Source organism: Rousettus aegyptiacus, unplaced genomic scaffold, assembly GCF_014176215.1.
Source record: "Rousettus aegyptiacus isolate mRouAeg1 unplaced genomic scaffold, mRouAeg1.p scaffold_m13_p_8, whole genome shotgun sequence".
NCBI lineage: Eukaryota > Metazoa > Chordata > Mammalia > Chiroptera > Pteropodidae > Rousettus > Rousettus aegyptiacus.
This window is the reverse complement of record NW_023416311.1, coordinates 66734750-66759558: the sequence shown is the minus strand read 5'-3', so window position 1 is coordinate 66759558 and position 24809 is coordinate 66734750. Positions and strand designations below refer to the sequence as shown.

Here is a 24809-nt window from a genome sequence, read left to right as displayed (position 1 = left end):
ACATCTCCAGCATCACGGTCACATCTCTGTGCTCCTCCTCTCCAGCTAAAAACACTTAAAATATAGGTTCAACTTACAAGCTGAAAGTTTTATGATATGCTGTATGTGTGTATAATACCAGGAAAATAACTTCACTTTTTTGAGAAAATTAATTAAAATTATGAAAGTAATTCTTAAAGTATCTATACTACTTTGACATTTTCCATTTTTAAATAATAATAACACCTAGTTTCTTAATACTTGGCAGTATTTTGTTCAGTTTAATGCCAAGAGATCTAATAGGAGGAGGAATGGATTATTTTCATTTTAAACTTAAAAAAATTCTCTTTTATTATCAAACTAACATGGCAATAGTAAAAACAAGGAAGAAAATCTAAAAATCCAAATGAAAACTTAGTCATCTCTCTCTGTTGGGGTTCAGAAAATGATCTGCCAAAACTGTGCTAAATTAAACTTTTTATTAATTTATAGTCAATGTGAACATTCTCTATGAATACATAGAGTATTTAATAATTCCTGGAAATTGCAAGACACTTAAATAAATGCCACTTTAACCCTCTTTAGCTCTACCATATACAAAACATTTTGCTAGATAGTCTAGAGAATTAGTAGAGGCCTGATTTCTACCCTCATAAGCTTCTAGCCTCATTGAGGAATTAACACAGAGATACAAGAAAAATGTAACCAGGAGGTTAAGGTTGTCAATGTAATTAAGCCAGGATTTGTCCTACACTTTGAAGATGGGTGAAATTTGGTAGGTAGTGATGAGGGGGTGGGGTGAAATCTTCCAGGATGAGTGGAGATGTGAGTTAGGTGTAAACAATCCAAATTGAGGATATAATAGGATAACTTGGGATGGCAAACCAAAAAAAAAAAAAATATATATTGAACAAGATATCAAAACTTGGGAGATGAAAACAAAAGCTTTATGCTACAAAACAAAACAAAACAAAACAAAAAACTATATAACAAGCCTGATTTAGAAGATAAGAAGATTAGCAGAAACCAGATCTAAAGTAAAAGATGAAAGAGAAGGAAAAGCAGATTAAAATGCAAGAAAAAATAAGATACAGACATGTCAGGTTAAAACATCGCATTTAAAAATGTAAAAGTAAGACAACAAAAGCAAAACATGATTTATAGCCCAACTCAACACAGCTTCTTCTGGCTACATAACATTACACTAATCCTTACAGCCTGAGTCTTGCACAGTGGGCTGTTCATAGCTCGTGCCTAGAAACATTCACATGCATGAATCAGCCTGGTGATCTTTCAGCTGCCTTAGCAAAGAATCCACTAGAATCAAGTCTTATTACAGCATATCTAGTCTTTTAGATGCTAATACATTTATGACATTAAATACAGACTCCTATCTCTGTAGCCCCAGTTTTTAATTATCTCGTTGAAATCGCAAATCCAAAGCTCTCCACATCATTTCTGAATTAATGATGAGAACTGATTGATTAAAAAAAAAAAAAAAAACAACCCTATCTTGAAGGCATTCATTAGTAAAAGCTTCACTCTTGCAAATTATTAACTGCCAAAATATTGTTGAGATACACATGTTTTAAATTGCTTTTCTCCTTTAGATCATAGTTAAGTGATTTAGGTCAGGGAAGTTAAAGTTTTGATCATTGCTTCATGAAAGACTGCCTTGGTAACTTGGGTTTCACTTCCCAGTCTGTAGATCAGAGATTTGTGTTTGGAGCTCTGGGAAACTTAACCTAATTTGCTTGGGCATCCTAAGAAAACAAGAAACGGCCTGAGCAAGTCTCTTGGCCAAATCCCCTAACTGACTGGGTCAAAACCCCACAGTCACTCTTTGAAGACTGGGTAAACCATTTCCTCAGGCCTCCCCATCTCTTAAAATCCCAGCAGTGATTGTCTTGCAGTTATTTCTGCATTACTAAGTTAAAGAAATAGCATATTTATTTTGTGAATACTATTTTTTAAATTAATTTATTTATTTAAGTTAGTTTCAAGCATACAGTACATTGGTTAGACATCTATAATGTTTATAAAATGATCTTCCCAATAGCTCCCTCCTTCCCATGGCCCTCCATCATATTAACACTAACTGCATTCCTTCTGCCATGCTCCCTGTGCCCAACTATCAACTATTAATTTGTATTTTTTTAACCCTTCACCCCATTCTCCCAGCCTCCCAATCCCCCTCCCCTCTGTCTATCACCAAATTGTCCACTATATTTGTGAGTCTGTTTTTGATTAGTGTGTTCATTTTGTTCCTTAGATACCGCATATAAGTGAAATCATATGGTATTTTTCTTTGTCTGACTTATTTCATTCAACAGAATAACCTCTAGATCCATCTATGTCATTGCAAATGGTAGGATTTCATATTTTTAATGGTTGAGTAATATTCTATTGTATATATGAACTATAACTTCTTTACCCAATTGTCTGTTGGTGAGCATTTAGGTTGCTTCCATATCTTGGCTATTGTAAATTGTGCTGCTATGAATATTGGCATGCATAGATCTTTACGAATTATTATTTTGGTTTTCTTAGGATAAATACCCAGAAGTGCAATTGCTGGATCAAGTGATTGCTATTTTAAAAATATTTATTGAATGCTTTGCTTTTGTTAGATTACTTTCACTTCTCCTTTAATTTCTCTCTATTCCCAGGGTCAGTAGCCCAGAGGCTTTTTTTTAGAAGTCTGGCCTTTCCTTGTATCCTATTACTAAATCTCCAGGGAAAGGTTTTTCCTAGCATAAATGTTATATTGTTCTACCTTAAAAATCTTCCAGATTCAATGAAATCCATTGCTTCTTTTTGCTCACCGAATCACAAAAACACCTTCCCTCACCCTCTGCCTAGTAGATTCTCATTCTCATACTCTTTGTGAAATCAAACAGTGGTCTTCTTACCAATATAAATGAGCCTCATTTATTTTTAGCCTTTTCTCATTCTTCTCTTATGAGACATTAAGACTCCTCTAACAGACTTAGAGAAGATTATATAGTAAAAGGCCTTTGAAGGAGGTAATGAAATTTAAATTGGATGATATATTGCATTTCTTTGGCAGTCTCTGTGTGTTTTAGTTTATAATAATGAAAGAGACTTCCCAAATTCTCCAAACTTCCTTCCTTAAAAAACTCTTCTTCAAAACTTACTTCCCAGTAAAGCTGCTTTTATAACTAAAGAAAGCCCTTTCCATTCCCACCTTTATGTCTTGATTTTTTAAAATTAAATTTCATTTAATTTTAACAGTAAACGTTATCCACTCTAACATTATCCCTCCAACATTATCCACCTCCTAATTGGACTTTACTTTTCTCCAGGAGACAAATCACTCTCTGACATGCCATTTATTTATTATGTTCATTGTCTATCTCTCTCTGCTCTGGAATCTAAACTCCATGGGGGCAGAGATTCTTGCCTGTTTTGCTCACCATAGCATCCCTAGTACATACAGTATTGCTGGCACATAGTAAACACTCAATAAAACCTTGCTGAATATATAAATACTTTTGTAACCTATCTCTAGCACTGGAAAAGTGGAAGCCAAATACTAAAGGCAGTACAAGGTCCAGACAAAATCAGGAAATAAAAAAGCAAACTATTTGATATCATTCTGAAGTATAAAAAGGATCAAAGAGGGTCATCTGCACGACAAAATGATAACCATACTAAGCACCAAAGAGCAAACAAGCTGCTATCAGGAATTTAACAGATATATTATTAATAAAAGACTGTACAGTTAGATTAACATCTCTGTAGGCAGATGGTATATAGTAGGAAAGGTGAACAATACAGCATATAAACTCTGCACAGATATAGCAAAGAAAATAAAATTCAAAAATGGAACTTGTTTTTCCAGTGTTTTTTCCCCCAGCTTTGAGATATAATGACATATAACATTGTATAAATTTAAGGTGCAGGTTTCCAGTTTTTTAAAACTTTAACTTGGGTATCATGATAGTTAAGAGGGCTAAAAATCTGTCAGTCATCGTAGTTGATGTGAGGTCGTTCACAGAATATTGTAGTCTCACCTCTCTACCATTCCATGGCCGTGTGAAACAAAGTTGGTGGAGGATGGGCATTGAATGTATAAGGAAGACTGAAAAAGCTGGATGAGAATAGAGTGAAAATGTAAAACAAAAGAAAGATGAGGTGGGGAAAATATAATGACTAGGGGAAAATTAATTATAGGTAGAGAGAATTTTAGACATTATTTCTTCTAATGGCTTCATTTGCAATGAGAAAACTGAAGCCCAGAGAGGCTAAGATCAGTTCAAGCAGTTAACTCGTGGCAGAGGTGGTTATCAGTGGAAATTGTAGGCAGATTTGAAATTGGAGGAAAAGCCTAGGAAGATAAGAGTGCTAAACCAGAGACTTAGAACGGAAAGAAGGGAGACAGTGAGATAAGAGTAGAGGTAGTTCAAACAGAAGAACAAACTCAGCACCATGAAAGGTGAGGCATTTAAGAAAGAGCTTAAGATCTGAGAAAAATTTGTTGGCTTCATAATGTCTAATAACATCCACCTACGACTCAGATGTGCAAGAAATGTAGGCATATAATTAAGTGCTGGAGAGACCACAGTGGAACATAAGCAGAGACAGAGAAGAGAGTAAACTGCAGTATTCAACATGGCTCAGAAGAAAAGATAAGCAATTCAAAATTCAACTATACCTGGATCAGAAATCAGCTCCTTCAATCATGAGCTGTGTAACCTCAAGCAAGTTATTTCACCTTTCTGAGCCCCAAAGCCTCATCAAAACAATTAGCCTTCTTAAAATGAAGACAATCATACATATCTGGGAAGGGTGTGGTAAAATTAGATGAGAGAGTACACGAAAAATATCCAACACATATTAGGAATTAGTTCTATGTCAAAGTGACCCATACCTCAGCCTAAGTGGCCATTTCTTTAGTAATCCAAAGGGTGATTTGATGCCATTTGCTTTCCTCATCTCCAGATTCTTTTTGTCACTGAAGAGTTTGGGGAAATGGAAACACATATCAAGCAGGCTGCAGTGTGTGAGAAAAAACACCCAGGCATGGAATCTCTTTGAGGCTTTGGGTGTTGACCAGGCAGACTTTGTCCAACATGGAGCAGTTGTTTAGATAAAGGCACTGTGCCTATCTTATGATCTAAGCTGAGTTCCCACCTGCCTGATAACACCAGCCAAAACACAATAAAATCTTGACCTAAACTGGAGTTTACAAATAGCTGTAAAAAGTGGAGACAATGAAGTCCTATGAGTGAGTTATCTGGTTTTACGGAATACCAATAGAGAAATGAAACATTCCAAAGTGAGAAGGTAATTTTATTCTTCCTGAAGAATCAAATGGTTTATACATTTCACTTTATTTTCTAAGGTTTCACTTTCCATTGTCACAGATGTTTTCATTTGGAAATATTTTTCTGCTAAGTGCTAACGTTAGAATTGCCTACTTCTGAAAGAAGTTAAATGTGAACCCCAAATTCTTTATAAAACTGATCTCTTGCATTCACAGATATAAATGTGGTGAGCAAGTAGATGATTTTATCTGCTAAATCATACCTTACCCTTTGTCCCATGTATTTCAAGTCCTTGGGTTTATTTTCTTTAATCACAGCATATAGAATTTTATGTTTTCTAGAATGAATAGCATTTCATTTTCTTTTAAGTTAATTAATTTCTGTTTCTTGATGTCAGCTCAGAAATCAAAAGTGTGTCATCCCACCAATAGATAAATAGCAAAAACGCTAAAAGGAAACAGAAACAAGGAGAGTTCCTGTTGCAGAAGAGCAGCAGAGGCCCTGGTCATGAGCTCCTTAGTACTCACCTTGCCGTCATGCCAGACGCTTTCATTTCCCTCCGGATCAGCATCGTCCGTCGCCAAGGTGAGGCAGACCAGTCTCCGTTTCAGCCCCTTGGCTTTAATCTGTTTCAGTGCTTGCTTTCCTATGAAGTCCGCTGGCTGTAGGAATCCAAGATAATGATGATGAATGAATGCACAGACGCTGTGACAAGGTTAGAGATGCAAGCATTTAAATTTGTCTTTGCTATTTTCTCGCCAATTACACATTCAATAAAAATACAGATTGGATCAAACGTCTAGACAAATATTTCTTAGTCCTCAAATGACAATATCAGCCACCTATTCCTTCAGAATAGGTTAGACTTACGAGTGATAACTTGTGATAACAATTTCACCAGAACCACCTATGCAGAACCACCTATGCATGATATTGCAATGGTGGATTATGAAAGTGACCCTTGTATCTAATGGTTCTGGACGGTGGTAATGGCTGGTAATGAGCAATGTACTACTCAGTTTCCACCTATAGTAAGCCTTTTACAAAAAAGATATTTGTTTTTATTGAAATGTGATGCAAAACAACTCCAAAATGCCACATATTATTTTTCTTCTTTAGAACACTGGTCTGGAAAATGTGTTAACCTATTGGGTTGCACTCAGTTCATTCAGGAATGTACTGAGCCCCTACTGCGTGTGAGGCATCATGAGAGGCCCTGCGTGGGTTACAAAGTTAGTCAGGCATTTTGATCAAAGAGCTTATTCTCTAATATTGCACTATTCAAACTTTTTTTTTCCCCTTTCATGCAACACAAGGCAGATGACATTCATATTCCTGATACATTCCCCTGAGCAATTCAGGGTTATTCCCAATGCAATACAAGTGAGTGAGAGTGACACTGTTACAGGGATAACCTTGAATCAATCCATTCTTATGTGTTAAAAAAGTAGGAATCATGTAAACTTCAGGACTTCCACATTTATTAATAACACCTTACAACCAACAGGTGAGCAATAACTCCTCAGTGGAGACACTTGGCAAACAAAGAAGGTACAACTCTATGCAAACAGAGTGCAGGGGACATTAGTGAGCTTGAGAAACCAGCAAGAGGCTAAGAGCGGTTGGAATGTAAAGGAGGGGGCGCTGGGGTAAGGCTTCCACGTAAGTGTGCCCAAAGGAGCATCTCTTATCTTACAGGGAAAAAAGGAATTTGTGATATACCAATCGCATCTCTGTGAATGAGATTTCATTAGAGATCAAGACGTGGAAATAAAGTTCTCAAAACAGTTCTCATATACAGACTAACTACTTCCTTAAAGAAAAGAAATGACTTTAATTTCTTCATTGGCCAAAAAAGAAAGGAAACAATATTTCAAGCTCAAAATTTCCTCTGCCACCAACATTGAGGCTTTATACAGCTCTTTCAGCACATAAAACATTTAGGATTGAGTACAATAAGTTTCCTGACTTCTCAGTGAAGCAGCAGGAGGAGGGGCCTCACATCCTCTGCCTGAGATCCCCAGCTCACTCTTTTACTAACTCAGACCTTCTATGACAGGCCTGCAGTGAAATAAGATTTCTATGGATACTGCAACTTTAAATTGCTAACCTACACAGAAAGCTAAAGAAAGTTTCCATTGACCGAGGTTAAAATAATTGCAAGATGAAAGTCCTTTTTCCCATTGAGATCCGGATGGTGAGAACCAACTGCAAAGCTTTATTATGAAGCCAGATAAAAATGCAAAGAAGACTGGACCCTATGTTATTTAAGACAGGGCTACTAGAGAAAAACAAAACCCACAGGAAGAGCTTGATTCATTTGAATTCATATGTAGGATAAATTCATGATAACAAAAGTCATAACAAACCAAAGTTCATTATAGTTAAAACATGTATAACTAAATAAAGAAAGAACTCTATATAACAACAAATTTTTTTGCTATCTTTTTTAAAGAAGACTTGCTATCATGGATAAATGATGACAAGGGGTGCTTTTTAGAATCCTTGTCTAGTCTCACACTTTATTGTGCGGAAAAGCACTTAGAACAATACTGCGTGGCCCATGCACTATATATAGTGTGATTTGTTATCACCTGTTACGGAATCTGAATATTTACTATTAGAAATTCATTTAGATCTTGAAGGTTTTGAGTCTTCCAGAGTCCCTATTAAAGAATTTTCGTTAAATTATTTACTCAGCCATTATTATCCCTCTGCTGTCTATCAGACACTGTGTAGGGACCAGGTATTCAGAGCTGTATAGAACATGGTTTTACAGCTTCTGGGAGGCCCCTGTGAAGATGTGACCCCCTTACCCTCCACATCACAACATGCCCAGTCCTGAAATTATTATATCTCCTCAACATTTCAACATAGCAAAGGTAAAGAGAAAAATGTGAGGTTACTGGAAAGATGGTAGAACATGACACATAGTAGCATACAAATCAGCTATACCAATTTGAAACATGAATCAATGTTGGTTCTGTTTGTTCTATGAAAGTGTAAAAATCACATTTTGTAAGTTTAAAACAAAGAATGTCTAATGTGTGGAGGCAGAAATGCAAACAGATGCTATGATGGGTCTGTACAGTGCAGGCTCAAGAAAGAGTAAGATTAATTCTATCTTCCTGGGAGAGCAGGGCTGGGGCAGCATTCTGTCAGCGACAATTCTGTCAAGGAAGTTGCTTGAAGTGAGTTGTTAAAGGTGAGGTTTCATAATAACTATTGTCTGCAAACCTTTTCCAAAAGTCCTTATACTTACATTATAATTTAATCTTTACAAGAACCCACAGACTGTGGATTTGGGAGTCTGAAAAAGTGAATTAACTTAGCCAAAGAAATGAACAAGCTGGTTAAGAATCAAGATCTCAGGAGTCCCAGATCTGTTATTTTCATTTGCTTAAAGATGACTTCACCAAGCCGCTTAAGCCAATGTCTGCTACACCTTTGGAGGGGCTGTGGTGAAAGTGGCCATAACCGAAGCTTTCAGAAATGGGTCCTTGTAGGGGTGCTGGACCAGTGCTATTGGGGCAGGTGCTGGAAGGTTTGGGGGCAATAAGATGTGTTGGAATGGGAGCCTAACTTATCTTTGGCAAATTCACAATTTTACCAAAGTCTAAGCAGGAACATAACGTATGAGCTAATTGCAAGAAACAGAGAAAAGGAGGAGAACCCCATAATACTTTCTTTAGAAGAGAAAAATCAAAGTAACAAATTTAGTAAAAAGTAAATACTATTAATAAATAATATTTTCAATTTATTAGGCCCTTATGTGCCAGACACTGCTGAGCGTTTTATATTCATGGGTTCATTTAATCCTCATGAGATAATTTTATCCCCAGCTCATACAAGAGAAAGGCCCTGCAAAATTAAGGCTCAATTACATGGCTATATAACTCAGCACCTTTAGATTTTATCCATACATTTTTGTTAAATAATTGTACCTGGGGACTATCATTGGAAGACATGGCTGATGTAAATACTCTAAAAAATATTTCTTTTAAATCGTTCATAGGTAGCTTGAGCCCATTTTGAAATACATTCACTACACAATAATATTTATGTGCTACATGAAAGAATGTGAAAATACCCTCAAGGTTAATACTAATGATATTTGACATCTATATCTGTATATCCCTGAATTAGGAAGTAATCTTGTCTACAATACCAAGCTCAGACATGAATGAAAATAATACTCTAACAAATGACAAACAAAAACCTAATTAAATATAAGGAACACATTCTTAAAACACAAATAAAAAGTGACACTTGCCCCTTGAGACAATTCTTCCTTCGCAAGCTAACCTTGTGCCTAACGTGGGAAGATTTAAAGTGGGGCAATGGCTTTTCATTCTCGTTTTACTTGGCTTTCCTCCCAAGATTGTAGATTTTACTCTATTATTTAGTTATTAATTATAAATGACAGGAAGTGTGTCTGAAGGTAAGTGCTGTGATTAAAACCGGTGATTTCAGGATGACCTGAGAATAGAAATATATTTCTTTAATGAGTCACTGCCAAATTAACTATATAAATAGCTATTAATGTCTCTGAGAAACATAAATTTCTGGGGCACTGAAACTATAGCTTAAAAATAGTCTTGGCTTATATTTTTTAATTTATTAATTTTAAAAAGCAATAAGAGCTATTAAAATAGCCACCTGTAATACATACTCAATATAACATCTACATAGATGAAAATATTAAGTAGATTTTAAGTAAAATGTAATTATTCATCTCTTATTAGTTTTATTAAAAGTACACATATTAGCTAAAAATACATGGAAATGAAATAAATTAAACTAGTACCTTTTTATTCATGACTATCAGGGCGATGGAGAGTTCTCAGATGTAGTTAAAGTCAAATATAATAGTAGCAGTAGAAGGAAGGTTCTGATACAGAGTCAGGGTAGTGAGCTCTCATTAACCAGGAAAAAAATTCTAAAAATCTAGTTTGAGACCCTTTCTGTTTCATATAATTGGTGTCAATATCTATCAGAAAATTCGAGGAAGTTATCAGTTAGACCAAAATTCCTTTAACCTAAATATCAAAAGTTTCCAAAGGCATAAGACAATCAGCATAACATCCCGGGCCCCAAGAAAGCCCCTCTTGAAAACCAGGCACAGCACTGACTGTGAAATTTTGCTCCTGCATTTACAGGTCTGGAGAGAGTTGCAGAGAGACCCACTGGTCACCAGTTACCGTAAGTGGCAGAAAGGAGATGAAAATCCAGGTGACAGACTTCTGCCATTGGCCCTTAATACTTTCCTAAAAACTTTCTCATTTAAAATGGGGCTCAGGGATCATAATTTTAAAACAATTGTGATGGGAACCCCTTTGTAAAGCATGTGGCCATTACTAGCCTAAAGTCTATGTAAATCTGTGCTTGTCTCACAGTCAAACTGATAAAGTTGTACACTGGATTCCATGACTTGAGTGCATGCATCATCTGACTCACTATTCTATCAAAACAAATTATATCATCATTCACTTTATATTAACATAACTAGAATCACCGAAGTTCTTAAGCAGGCAGAAAACAGTCCAGTCTCATTTTTCATATGAGAAAATTAACGCCCAAAGTTGTATCTTGCCTGAGGTGACAAAGTGAGTCAGCATCAAATACTGAACCCGAAGTTCTTAACTTCCCCCCCCCCAAACATATATTCACAATATTCCACATAAGTTTATAATAATCACAATGTCAATATCTCTTTATTAGCAAAATGTTAAATTATTAGTTTAGCAACTCAAGTACATTATTATCGGCTGGAAATGAATACTCCCACGTACACACAGTTTTCATTCTCTGCTCTTGGCAATTTAAAAGAAACAGCTCATCTAGCATTGTTCTAACCAAAATTACTAATCATTTAAGTATTCCTTCTCAAAAAAAGTCTTTAATAGATTAGAAAAGGGGCTCTATTAACTACAAGGTGGGGATAAAAAAGAATCTGGAGAAAATATTTAAAATATTCCTAAGCCAGGCTAGTAATTAGGTTAATTAGCACTCAAAACAAACTATATTTTTTAAAACTAAAATCTCCCCCATTACATGTGTTTTATAACTTTTACTAGATTCAATATCAAAGAGGATATTTACTTTTCAATTTTTGACTCTAATGATTCAAAGTAAACCTGGAGAATGGATCTGTGGCTTTGTCAAATGTTCTTTTATGTTTAACTGCATTAGCAATAATTATAACAGAGTTTTCATAATAGTTTTATCTCTCTAAAGAACAATTGCCCTTTTGGTGTTTTAAATATAGCAAACATGCAAAGTTATTGTTATTAAAGGAAATGAGAAAAACATGAAGAAATGAGACCTCACTAGGGACCCAAAATCTTTCTTGCTGGGATCTTCAAAACGTGAAAAGATTTTATCTATAGCTCTTTTTTTCCCTAAAAGATTTTAGATTCAATTCAATGATGGCTGGGAACTAACACTTTCGGAGGTGCTGAATTTTCTTGATCTCATCCATACTTAAACTTATGAGCTGGATATTTTGTTCATTTTACAGATGAAAAAACTGAAGTACTTATAAGTTAAGCAACTTATTTAGTTTTAGAATCAGTAAGTGTCAGAACCATTATTTAAACCCTTCAACAACTTACTAAGCCCTAATGAATTATCAGACACAGTGCTACCCCTAGAGATCTTTGGCCTCTGTCCTCAGGAAGCTCACAGTCTAGCTGAGAAAGCTGCCAGTATTATGTGATACAGTGTGGCAAGTACCTCAGTAAGGTAAGTTACAGGGTGCTATAGAAGAAGGGTTCCCAATATGCCCCTGACTTTAATTACCACCTATTATATGAATCATCCAAATCCATAATTTCTGGAGCAGAGGTCTCCAAACTCATGTGCTCAGCTGCTGTCTGATTTCTCTACTGGGCTGTCCCATAGCCCCAAAACACCACGAGTCCTTCCAACCTCCCAATTAAACTCCCCCTGTGTTTACTAGTTCATTAACGGTATCCTAGATCCTCCTCTACAGTCCCTTCCCTTGCAGTCCCTTGTGTGGTCTCCACTCTACCTTAATATCACTCACACCTCTTTCTTCTCCATCTTATGACCACTGCCTTAATTGAAGCCCTTGACATTCTTCCACCGGATTTCCTTAATAATTGGGAAAGTGATTTCCCAGTCACCAGGCTAATTCCCTTTTAATCTGTCTTGTTTTTTTAATTTTATTTTTATTTTTTTTATTTTTATCACTAAAGTGTCACTCCTTACTCAAAATTCTTCAATATCTTCCCAGTGTCTCCAGGATACATTCTAAATTCCTTAGCCTGGTAGATGAGACCCTTGATGATGAGGTCCCAGTACTTCTCCAGCATCCTTTCTTGACACTGCTTTGAACAACAAAATATTTGCTGTTACATGCCAGCCCTGAACTAGGTGTTGGAGATAAAATGGTAAATAAAACACATTTTATATTGCTAGAACCTATACTTAAGAAGTATATATTCCATTTGAAAGAAAAATAAACAAAATAATTGCAAGCTGTAGCACATCCTATAAGGAGGATGTAGGTGCTAATTTTCTTTTTAAAATTATCGAATAAAATTCAACAATATCAGAAAACATAATACATTACAAAGTGGGCTTTAGTCCAAAAAGGAAAAGTTGGGTTAACATTTGAGAATTAATAAATGTAATTCACCATATAACAAAATAAAAAAGAAAAAATATGATTATATTAGTATATGCAGAAAAAGCATTTGCCAAAATCTAATACTCCCGATTTAAAAAAAAAAAAAAACTTTTAGCACTAGGAATAGAAATTAATGTCCTCAATATGATAAAGAGTATCTTTGAAAATCTATAGCTATCATCATATTTATAATGAAAGACTGAATGCCTTCCACTGAAGATCAGGAACAAGATAACTACATCTGTTTTCACCAATTCTATTTAACTTAGTGGAAGGAGGTTTTAGCCAGTATAATAATGCAAGAAAAAGAAATAAAAAACATACAGATTAAAAATGATTAAGAAAAACTTATTTATAAAACACTTATTTTTGTAAAACATGATTATCCATGTAGAAAATCCAATGGAATCTACAAAAAAAGAATTATAAGAAAGTACTAGAACTATTGAGTTTAGCAAAATTGCAGAATACAAGATCAATATACAAAAACCAGTTGTTTTCTGTATTAGCAATAAACTGAAAATTGAATTAAAAATACCACTTATACTTTGCTTTTGAGTTGGAAGACTTGAATTGACCTATAGACACAATGAAATTCCCAATCAAAATCCAAGCGGGACTTTTTTGTATAAATTGACAAATTGATTCTAAAATTTATGGAAATTTAAAGGATGTATAATATCTAAAACAACTTTGAAATCTAAGAACAAAGTTTCAGGGCTATCACAACCTGATTTAAGCTACAATAATCAAGCCAGTGTGGTAGTGGTATCGAGATAGACAATATACAGATGCTCCTTGGCTTATGATGGGATTATGTCCTGATAAACCCATAAGTTGAAAATCTAAGTCGAACTGTATTTAGTACACTTAACTTACCAAATATGATAGCTTAGCCTAGGCTACCTTAAACATGCTCAGAATCCTTGCATCAGCCTAAAGTTGGGCAAAATCATCTTGCTGCTGCTGCCCCGTATCACAAGAGTATCGCTAGCCTGGGAAAAGATCAAAATTCAGAGTACACTTTCTATTGAATGAGTATTGCTTTTGTACCATAGTAAGTTGAAAGATAGTTAAGCAAACATTTGTAACTTGGGGGCCACCTGTAGATCAATAGGACACAGTAAAGACCAGACCTAAACATATGTGGACAACTTATTTTTGACAATGGTGCAAAGGCAATCCAGTTCAGAATGTATACTCTTTTCAACAAATGGTGCTGGAAATAATTGGATGTTTGTATGCTAAAAAATAAACTTCATATCTTGCACCAGATACAAAAACTAAGTAAGAATGACTCATAGGCCTAAATGTAAAAAGATAAAAAAAATTTCTAGGGAAAATGGCAGAAAATCTTTGTGATTTTGGGACAGGCAAAGATTTCTTAGATACAACACCAAAAGCATGATCCATTAAAAAACAAATTGATAAGGACTTTAAAAATTCAAAATTTAAAACTTCCTGTTCTTTGAAAGACATTATTAAACAAATGAAAAGACAATACACAGACAGACTAGGAAAAAATATTTGCAAGGCACGTATCTGATAAAGGACTTGTGCCTTGTATACATAAAGCACTTTCAAAACTAAAAATAATAATAATAATAATAATTTAAAAATGAGTAAAAGAGTTGACCAGACATTTCACTTTAAAAGAGATAGGAATGTTGAACTGGTACATAAAAAATGTTCAATATCAAGTCATTAAAGAGAGAAATTAAAACTGTGATAACACTACCTCTCTCTCAGAATAACTAAAGTTAAATGGACACAGCTAGAATTTGGTGATTTTTTCTTTTTTTGGAGGGGAAGGATGTAGAAGAACAGGAACTGGTGGGAATATAAAATATGAAATGGTACACTACTTAATAAAACAGCTTCTTAAAAAGTTAACAGATACCTGCCATTTTATCTAGCCATTCCACTCTTAGGTATTTACTCCAGGGCAAAAAAAGCATGTGTCCATACAAATACTTGTACAAGAATACTCATAACCATTTTATTTGTAATAGCCCTAAGCTGGAAACAATTTTAGTTCATTAATAAGTATATAAACAAATTGTGGAATATACATACAATGGAATGCTACTTAGTATATAAACTATCGATTGATACACATAACACCATAGATGAGTCTCAAAATAATTATGCTGAGTAAAACAATTCAGACAAAGAATATATACTGCATGATTCCAATTATATAAAACTCTAGAAAATGCAAAGTAGTCTAGAGTGAAAAAATGTTCCTTGGAGGCACGTGGAGGGTGTAGGGCTGGTTGGTAGGTACAGCTGCAGAAGGCAGCCCTAGTTCTGGGGCATGTTCACCATTTTCATTATGGTAATGGCTTTGTGAGTAGTAAACCTTACCAAATGATACACTTTTAATATGTTGATTTATTGCATGTTTAGTTAAGCTGTTAAAAATAATAAAAATAAAACAAAAGCAATCTAAAGAATTACTTCAATTCATTCCTAGATGAGTTTCCATGAACTTCCAAATTATAAAGCGGACAACTAACCAACACACTCAAGTTTGTAGAGTGGAAATAGAGGATATTTTATAACAGAAATTAGATATATACGAAGCTAATGATTCAATGGCTGTTAGTTTAATACACTCTGACACATGGTTCAGGAATTATAAACTTTATCTCAGCCTAATATAGAAAAGAGGCATGAGAACTACACGAATTGACTAAATATTAAACCAGTTTATATTCAGAGCCTGCTACATACTGTTAGACACAGGAAACTGGCTGATCAGCCATACAGCCAGACCACAGGGAACCTACAGGAAGATTTCTGCTAAGATTACAAACAATTATTTCCCCATGCCTATAACATTGCATAGCCAATACCATGAAAGGAAAACAGATATAAATCCAATTCCTCAAACACTGGGCTTCTCATTCTCTGACTCCGAGAGAAGACTACGTCTCTGTGGAGCATTATCCCTTCTCTAATAAACTTTCCTTTGTCTCCAACCCTGGCCCACAATTGAATTCTTTCCTGTGAAGAGCCAAGAACCCTCTCTTGGAGGGCATAAGGCTTGAGCCCTGTCCTGCATCAAACCTAGGTTTTACTCCCGTCTTATCTTTCTTTCTTTCTTTTTTTTTCTTTCTTTTTTTAATCATTCAGTGATGGAAATGGGTAAGAGAATAAGAATGGCATAACTAAAATGACACAATTATGGTTCGCATAGATAACATAGCACAATGTCGTCAACTACTCTGCTAGCTGGTACTTCATAGAATTTTAGACATGCAAGGGAGCCCTTATTTGATAGATTAACAATCTCAGGCATAAAATGAAGTTGAACCGCGTTTCCAAAGCCACACAGCTAGAATTTGGTGCTTTTCTTTTCTTTTCTTTTTTAATTCACTACTACCCAGTTGCAAAAAAAGAAAAAAGAAAGAAAGAAAAGAAAAGAAAAAAGTGTGTGTGGGGAAGGTAGAATGTATTAAGGGGCAGCCTAGTCAAAAGTTGTCATACATCTACTGACTTACTTCCAATTCATTACAGATTCTATATCATCCTCTGACCAATTCACCTCTTTTTCTGCTTTACTGTTTATTCATAAGAGCTCAGCAGGCATGAGATTAAAATAAATAAGACAGTGGTTCTCAATCTTCATTGCATAATAAAACCAAGAATCCCAGAACCTACCCCCATGCCCGAGGCCAATCCAATCAGTTGGATAGGTCAGTGTCCTCAAACTTAACTTGAATGTTCATTAGAATCAACCAGAGAGCTTGTTAAAACAGACTGCATTTTTAACAGATCTCAAGATAATAGTGATACTGCTGTTCTGTGAATCACACACAGAACCATTGAGGGTAAGGCATCAGGTAGTCTTTTTAAAGTTTTCCAAGATAATTGAAAATCAAAAGTTTAAAACAATCATTCTCAATCTTTTCTGGAATCACCTGGGAAATTACAAAGAAAATACTGATGCCTGAGTCTCTACCCCAGAGATTCTTTTTAAATTGATCTGAGATGTAGCCTGAGCCTCAGGAATTTTTAAGGCATCATATGATTTAAAAGAATCATACCCCAAATGATTCTAATGTGCAGTCAAGACTGAGAGTCACTGAAAATTTTCTGCCTCCCCAGTTCCTATTACCGCTTACCTAAAATATCCTCAGTGGAGCTGGGTACTTTCACCATTATAGCATATAGAAATTCTTCTTTAACTTGTCTGTCAACAAAGATTTATTTCCACTTTGATGTATTAATAAGGCTTATACTTACTGAATACTTAGGATGAAGTAAACCTGGTGATAAGCTCTTTTCCACTGTACTGGGGTGTTTTTTTTGTTTGTTTTAATTACTGAATAGTTATGCTTTAAATAATTTTTCCTCAGAGACCCTTGTATTTTCTAGGATCACCATTTTCTTCTAACTTGTACTTAATATACATATTACATTTCATTCCAGTTTTACTAGTTAGAAGCCCAAGACAGGAAAACAGAGAGAGAGAGAGAAAGGGGTGGAGGATCTTACAGAAAAAAATATTTTCCTGATCTGCTTAAACACATTACACTTAGTATTTGATTAGCTTTGAATCTTGGCTGGGGTTCTCTGGAAATGGACAAAGATTCAGTAATTCCAAAAGGAAAATTCCAAGAATACTTATGACTCCATCTTAAAGCAGTTGATTTTCCTTTTGTTCTTGATTAATGTCTTCCATTTCCAACTAAAAAAAAAAAAATACCGCTATTTTTCCCCCCAAAAGTAACTTCCTTTGGAAAAAATTCTGACGCCATTAAGAACAATGATGTGAGTTGTTTCAGATAAAGGGGTTTTAGTTGAGGAGATTTAAAAGTATACACTCCACAAATATTCAATTATTTTTACCTGTTATCACAGTTCTGAAGAATGCCTCCTCTGCTCACTCTCCACAAGATGGCACTGTTGTGTACTACTAGAGAACCCTCATGCAGACTGATATTTTCAGAATTAATGTGAAGAATGGTTCCTACAGCTTTAGTAATAAGCTTCATGAGATCTGAGAGCCATCTTTAACTTGTAGCCCTGTGGCCTAGCAAGGTGTTTAACAAATCATCCTTAATAAATGTTGACTAGATGAATGAATATGTGTGTGTGTGTGTGTGTGTGTGTGCGTGTGTGTGTGTGTGTGTGTGTATAAAATCTCTATTTTACTTAGGCCAATGCCTTGGGGGAACTGAGGCTCAAACAATTCTAAGAAGTAAGGAAGGCAACTGCCATCAACATCTTCCTTTGCTAGCTAAGATTTCTTCAATACTCCATTTTTCTATTCCATACTTTTGAATCAGTTTTGACAAGAACACAGTTCACCTTAATGAAACCCAGTGGTCTCTCTCCTCACCCACTTTTTTCTTTCTTAAAATGGGCAAAGCAACTATTCTTATCCTACTAATAAAGCACAAAATTAGGTCCTCTGATTAATAAAGTGCTTGTGAAATGAAAAAAAAAAACCCTCGAAATTAGTTATAACAAAAGTATGACTGTCCTGGTATAAATTCTATGATGCACATTCCTAGAAAAAGAACACTCATCATATTTGATATTATGGGCAGTCATTCAAGGCCGATAAGCTCTTTATGGGAACAGATCTTGCTGGGAAAAGAGGTAGGTGAGAAAGCACAATAATGAGGTCAGAGTTCAACCTGTGCTAACCTGATGACTGCACCTCAGTAACTTTACCTCACTGTGCTTCAGTTTCCTCGGCCTTAAATGAGGTGGTGGTACTGAGTGATCTGCAGCTCCCCCTCCCTGCCCCCTCAGCTCTGACACAGCCAGAATCTCTATGTTATAAGATTATGGCTGATACAACCATTATGTAAAGGTTTGAGGGCCAAGCAGGGAATTCTACATATAGACATACCTGGTTTTATTGCTCAAGGCTCTCCACCAGCAGAAAGATTACAACTTGCTTTATTGTAATACACAAGTATTGAGGCCTTCCTTGCCCTCAATTTGTAAAAAACGCAACATCTGTGAAGTACAATAAAGTGAAGAGCAATAAAACCAGGTATGCCTGTAGGATCTAAAGTTGATCCAACCTATTCACTTGTTTAGGAAATTAGCAAACATCACTATGGCTAGGTTGATACTAACCACCTGAATCAATGTAATTGAAGAAGATTGGCTCAGGGAGGTCCAGGTCCTGTGCTATATGGACCTTCACCCAATGAAAGCATTATAAATTATCTCTGTAACACCAGAATGAGAACCAACGATTCAGAAATCATAAAAGCATACCATAAATCAAAATCATTATCTGTTAAAAAACTAACTTAGCTCTGAACAGAGCTTTGGTTATGAAATAATTTAAAAGATCTGATAAACATGCAATACACACCTGCTCATCTTCATAAGGGAAGTTTTAAAATCCATTTTCACCACAGAGATCATTTATCTATGCCTTATTCCCAAACACTGAAGTGAGTCAATTATCTATTTACCTACTGGTGACCAACCACAGAACTTTAGTGCTTTCACGAGCCAAGCCATTTTTATCCTTATTTTAAGTGGCTAAACTAAGACTTCTGTTATCAGAAGAAGCAACCTGCTGCCAAGCTCTGCTCAGATTCCAGGCACCTGCTTTCCCTGGTCTAGAGGCAGATGGTACATCATAAAAATAAAAGTCATGGGGACTGTGTACAGAAAGCTATTCCCTTTAAGACTCTTTAGGAGATTCTCTTTCCTAAAATCTAATACTCTAAATATACATGCTTATGTTAATATCTTAGCTCAGAATTTGGGAACTGATGCAGGGGCATTAAAGAAGTTTCCTTAGCCTGATTCATGTGCCTGTATTCACCAATTTCCATAAGATGGGAAAATTTGAGCTTATGAGTACCTAAGGCAGGACACTTTGGTTTTGGAACTCTGACAAGTGTCCTGAACAGCAGCTGCTGCCATTCCAGCCTATGATACTACCACAAACTGTATCTCTGTCAAGGCTTTTTATGATGACTAAGACACAGCTCAATCGGTGTCTGAGTCAGCTCGGGCTGCTGTAACAAAACACCACACTCTGGGTGGCTTAAACAACAAGAATTTGTTGCTCACAGTTCTGGAGGCTGGAAAGTCCAAGATCAAGGTGCCAGCCAATTTGGTTCTCCTGTGAGTGTCCTCTTCCTGCCTTGCAGATGGCCAGTAGTGAGCTCTGGTCTCTCTTCCTTTCTCATAACACTAATCCCAGCATGGGGGCCCACCTCATGACCTCATCTCAACCTGATCACCTCCCAAAGGTCCCGCCTCCAAATACCATTACATGAGGGTTAGAGTTTCAGCACATGAATTTTGGAGAGACATAACAATAGAATAACCTCATATACATTTATAGGGCTTGTGTAGATAAATCGAGCTGTAATAAATTGGCCTCATAATATGCTTTCCACAATAATTATGTAGGGTAGTGCTTCTCAAACTTGAGGTACATCGGAATCCCTTGCACCTTGCTAAAACAGATTTCTTCGCCTGACCCCCAGAGATTCCAATTTAATAGGTCTGAGATTACCTTGAGAATTTGCATTTTTAACAATTTCCCAGATGATGCTAATATGGTCTGAGAACCATACTTTGAGAACAACTGATGTAAAGGATCATTTTAGAATGTTAATATCAATTATGATTCTTTGGGCCTATATTGACTTCTCTGTAAATGCCCATTTTATGTTGAACACATGTGAAATGTGTCATTTGCATATATTCAGATGTTGCAGTTACATACAAAGATTCTTAATAAGCAGATGGATAGACCTACTGAGATGAAAGAGGCTGCTTCATGCTGTGAGCACCCAGAGAGAGTCAACTAATGCAGAATGTTTGATTAGCTGATGTGAGCTTTACAAGTCACCAGGGTTTATAAGACTGTCTGCGGATATCTTATCCTTACTAACTTTTATCTTAGAATTTAGATTTAATCTTTAAAGTTGCTAGATTCAGCTATCTTATATCTCTACAAACACACCGTAATAGCAAGAACTGAGATCAAATTTTGGCAAAGCTTAAAATGAAGTACCTGAGCAATGCTCAGCTTTATGTTCAATTCATTTGTCCTATTATTATACTTGGTTAGATTTTAAAGCATGGCTCTGTCATGATACAGCATAATTTTAAGATATACTTCAAGTACATGTTGGAATGTAAACATACCTTATTTAGCTTTACAAAATTTTCCAGTCCAGCTTCCAAGGGATTTGTATCACAGTTCATCTAAAAGGGAAGCACACATTTTAAATACTAGATGCATGCAAATCATTTCAGTAACATCACTTTCATGTTTTTTTTTTAGGGAACAGAATGCTTTTTGATTTTGAATATAGATTCTAAAAAAGAAAAATTATTAACTGGTCTCTAAAGTAATTTTTTAAAACCTAAAATTCAAATGTTGCCTTTCAGCAAATACTGTCATTTGAATAGCAAATTAGGAACTAAAATTCACAGTTTGTTTCCATGGATCTTTATTATAATAAACATCTGAGGAATACTACAACATAACGTTTCTTCCATAATTTTACATAATTAGATGTTGAACAGTTATGAAGTAATTTACTTATCCTACAATTAGTCAAGAATCAGGGTAAATAGAGGAGAAAGCAGATGGTAGGGGAATGGCTTCTACAGAGTTCAGGAAAAGGGAAAAGAGGTTGAATCTCATCTTTTCCGATACAGCTGAGTCATTACAATATACTTCAAGTCAGAGCTAAAGCTACTACTGGGGACTAGACTTGAAGTTAATGGCTTTGTCTGTTTATTAGTTTCTTTTGCTTCAAGAGAACTGGTCTAAACCCCATAAAAAGGCCAACTTTTAAAAAAAGACAACACAGCACTCATATAAACCAGATGAATAATGTAAACTTGTTTTACGTGATATAAAATTTTGTCTTGACTTCCTAAGCAATTTAAACAACTCTAAAATTACTTTTTTTAATCTGCTCAGAAAAAAAAAAAAAACAACTAAAACAAAGCACAAAAGATTGATTGCTGTAATAACACTAGAGGGCGCGCTGGCACTGCTGGGAAATCGGAGGAGCCTGAGATGGAGAAAAGCTCTTAAGGAGGGCTCCCAGAGAGGAGGCAAGAGAAAATGAAAGGCAGGAGGGCGGAGAAATGCCTAACTCCAAAGGGTGCTTCTGTTGCTCCACTCCTTGGGGAGTGTGGGGACAGAGCTGTTTCCCTCCCTGCGGCAACCTCATCTAAGGCGCTTGTTATAGGCTGAGAATCCCTTAATAGAGCACCGCTCCTGTAAAATGACAACTTGTTCCAGGGTCCTTGTTCTCGCGTCGCTCCAGGTCGCTTCCCTCTCCACCTCAATGCTCACTTGCTTCTGCCCATAGTCTAAATGTTCGAGGGTTCCTGCCTGCCCTTTCAAACCCTCTTTGCTCTCCAGTTAAATCCATTCTATTACGTGCTAGGTACCTTATAGACTATCTAATATATATGATAACCGTAGGATAAAAATTCTCTCTATTTTATAGAAAAGAACACAGAGGGTCTAGAGGATTAAGTCTACATAGTTAGTATGTAGTGGAGGATAAATTCAAACCCAAGAGACCCCACTCCGAAGTACATCCTTTACCACAATCCCTTATCTCACCTCTCAGGCCTAAAACTTCACTGTCTTCTAAGGAAACACACAGTGAAGCTGAAAAAATTAAAGGATCCAGAGACAGCCTGCCATATTAGAGATGAAATAGGAACCATAATTTGGTCACTTCCATGTAATCCAGAGAAGTTTTTACTGTTTCTGTGATTACATGTAGAGTAGGGACAATTTAAATACCCCGACTCTCAACCCCTTGTCCAAGAATCACCAATAATACCTTCTTCAGGAGAGTAAAGAAGGTAAATGAAATCATGTATATGAAAATGGTGTGTAACTCTACAAATAGAAATCCTAAGTTCTCATCATTAATGGTAAAAGTAGGCTAGAGCAACACATCCTATACCATCAGCTCTGCTCCTCAGAAAGAAACCTTTGTCATTATTTCCCCAAAAGGAACATGATACGAATAAAATGAGAATTGGCAACATGACAGAGGAGGAGGAAAAATTTGAAAGGTGGTCCTAAAATTTTGTGGGGTAGGCCGGCTCCATTGGAGCAGCCAAGCCCCATACATAGTCAAAGAGAGATGATCAGGGCTGTCTGCCAAGGAAGAATAATCAGGTAGAATAAACAGTAAGTCATAATTCCACTGAACTTTAAACTGGAAAATCGAAATGAAAAATCTCTTCCTCTAATTAAGTAAAGTTATCTAATAATACATAATTTCTCTTATCACCAGAGCCAATGTTAAAGCAGTTAAAACTAGCCCTTGTATAAACATCAGAAACAATAAACAAAATTTTAATGAAGATGCTGGCATTTCAAACCTCTGACCCCCAGGCTCTGAAAGCTTTCTCCAGTCTTAACGCATTCATGGCATATGTTCCAAAATTGTCAATTCCTTCCTCCTGGCCTGCATTCATGATAACGTTATAAAGTGCTGCCGAATCTTCTCGCCTGTGGTACAGCTCCCAGCCCAGCTCACCTGAAATAAACCCACAAGTGCCACACCAGAGTAAGAATAATGATCCCAAGGTCTAACGTGCATTAGCTAAAACACATAAATTTATGCAACATTACCATTGCTGAGTTTTAAAAGACCAGTTCACAAAAAGTTGCAATAAAACCCCACTGCAAAGGAGCCTGCCCTATCACAGACACATTAATTAGTTCCTAATGCTGTCTCTCACACAGGGTGTTATCTGGAACACCTCTTCTCGAGATGTAGAAAGACTATAACGTAGGAGTTAACCCTGACCCTTGACCTAAGCTTTATAATGATGAATACTTAGCGTGGCATAGTTTATCAAGATAAGAGGTTCAGGTTTAAACAATTCAGCCCCTAACTTATTGACCCAAAATCATGAGGCTTAAAAATAGAGACAACTGACATTAATTCAAATGGTCTCCATTGTGGGATAGCCATAGTCTCTGATGCTCCCTTGTCCCCTCTTCTTCCTCACTTGGCCACTCTATGGGAAACAATGTAGGGGAGAGCATCTGGAATGTTCCTAGATAGAGTCAGCTGGCCTAAATATTCCAGCAACCCTTCCAACTATTCCAGCAGCCGTCATCTTCCCATTTTCTTCTCTACCCTTCCAAATGGTAGGCAGATGTAGGACTGGAAGAACAATTGGAAATCTGTAGAATGAATCTCACCCAAACAAAACAAAAGAATTGTCATACAAGTTTAGCAGGGGAAATCTTTCTCCAAACTATATTAACAAAAGTGAGTGCGTGTGTGTACACATACACATTTTTGGTAGTTTCTTTTAAATTTTAGAGACTTACTCTAGGTTATTTTCCAGTTCTTACCAGTGTAAGATATCCTAGTGGCAGTGACAGGAATATGGGAAATCTTTAAAGTCTTGGTTTGAAGAAACTTGAAAACATCATGACTAAGATCTTCAGAGGTCAGTTTCTGAAGGACCTTTCTTGCATGTGGCCCTGCAACTCCGAGGACTCCAAGCTCATCGGTTATGTTTTTAATTTCAACATTATATCCACCTTTGACTGCCTCTTCTTCAATCCATCTGCATTTGAGTCATAAATATTATATTAAACATTGCTTGAATAATGTATGTTGGTAACATATATTTCTCTGGAGAAATGCTCTGTGTCTAGAATTACCAGAAAGTCTCCAGAGTGTCATTTCTTAAAATCACCTAGTTTTTAAAGTTGAAGAAACTGAGTCCCAGAGATGTTAAGTGATTCTCTATAAATCTGGAAGTAATTTTACCCACTTATAAATTTGGGGGTAATTTTTCACAGTAGAGAGGATCCTTCATTTAAATGAGTGCTGCCACAGAATTATTTTAAATAGTGACAGTCCTATTACATTTAA

At 36.0% G+C, this 24809-nt stretch overlaps 1 protein-coding gene across 2 annotated transcripts in view; it reads right to left on the bottom strand.

Moving 5' to 3' along the window:
• The window catches only part of DMGDH (dimethylglycine dehydrogenase), a 54440-nt gene that overhangs the window by 737 nt on the left and 28894 nt on the right, over positions 1 to 24809 (bottom strand). The window contains exons 12-15 of one of the 2 annotated variants that reach the window (XM_016118849.2): positions 24281 to 24498; positions 23293 to 23450; positions 21073 to 21132; positions 5798 to 5932 (exon numbers count right to left, since the gene is read on the bottom strand). In XM_016118849.2, the coding sequence (XP_015974335.2) occupies positions 5798 to 5932; positions 21073 to 21132; positions 23293 to 23450; positions 24281 to 24498 (571 nt within the window). Of the gene's footprint in view, positions 1 to 5797; positions 5933 to 14599; positions 17621 to 21072; positions 21133 to 23292; positions 23451 to 24280; positions 24499 to 24809 lie in introns of those variants that run through there. The other variant, XM_016118850.2, reaches the window with a different exon arrangement.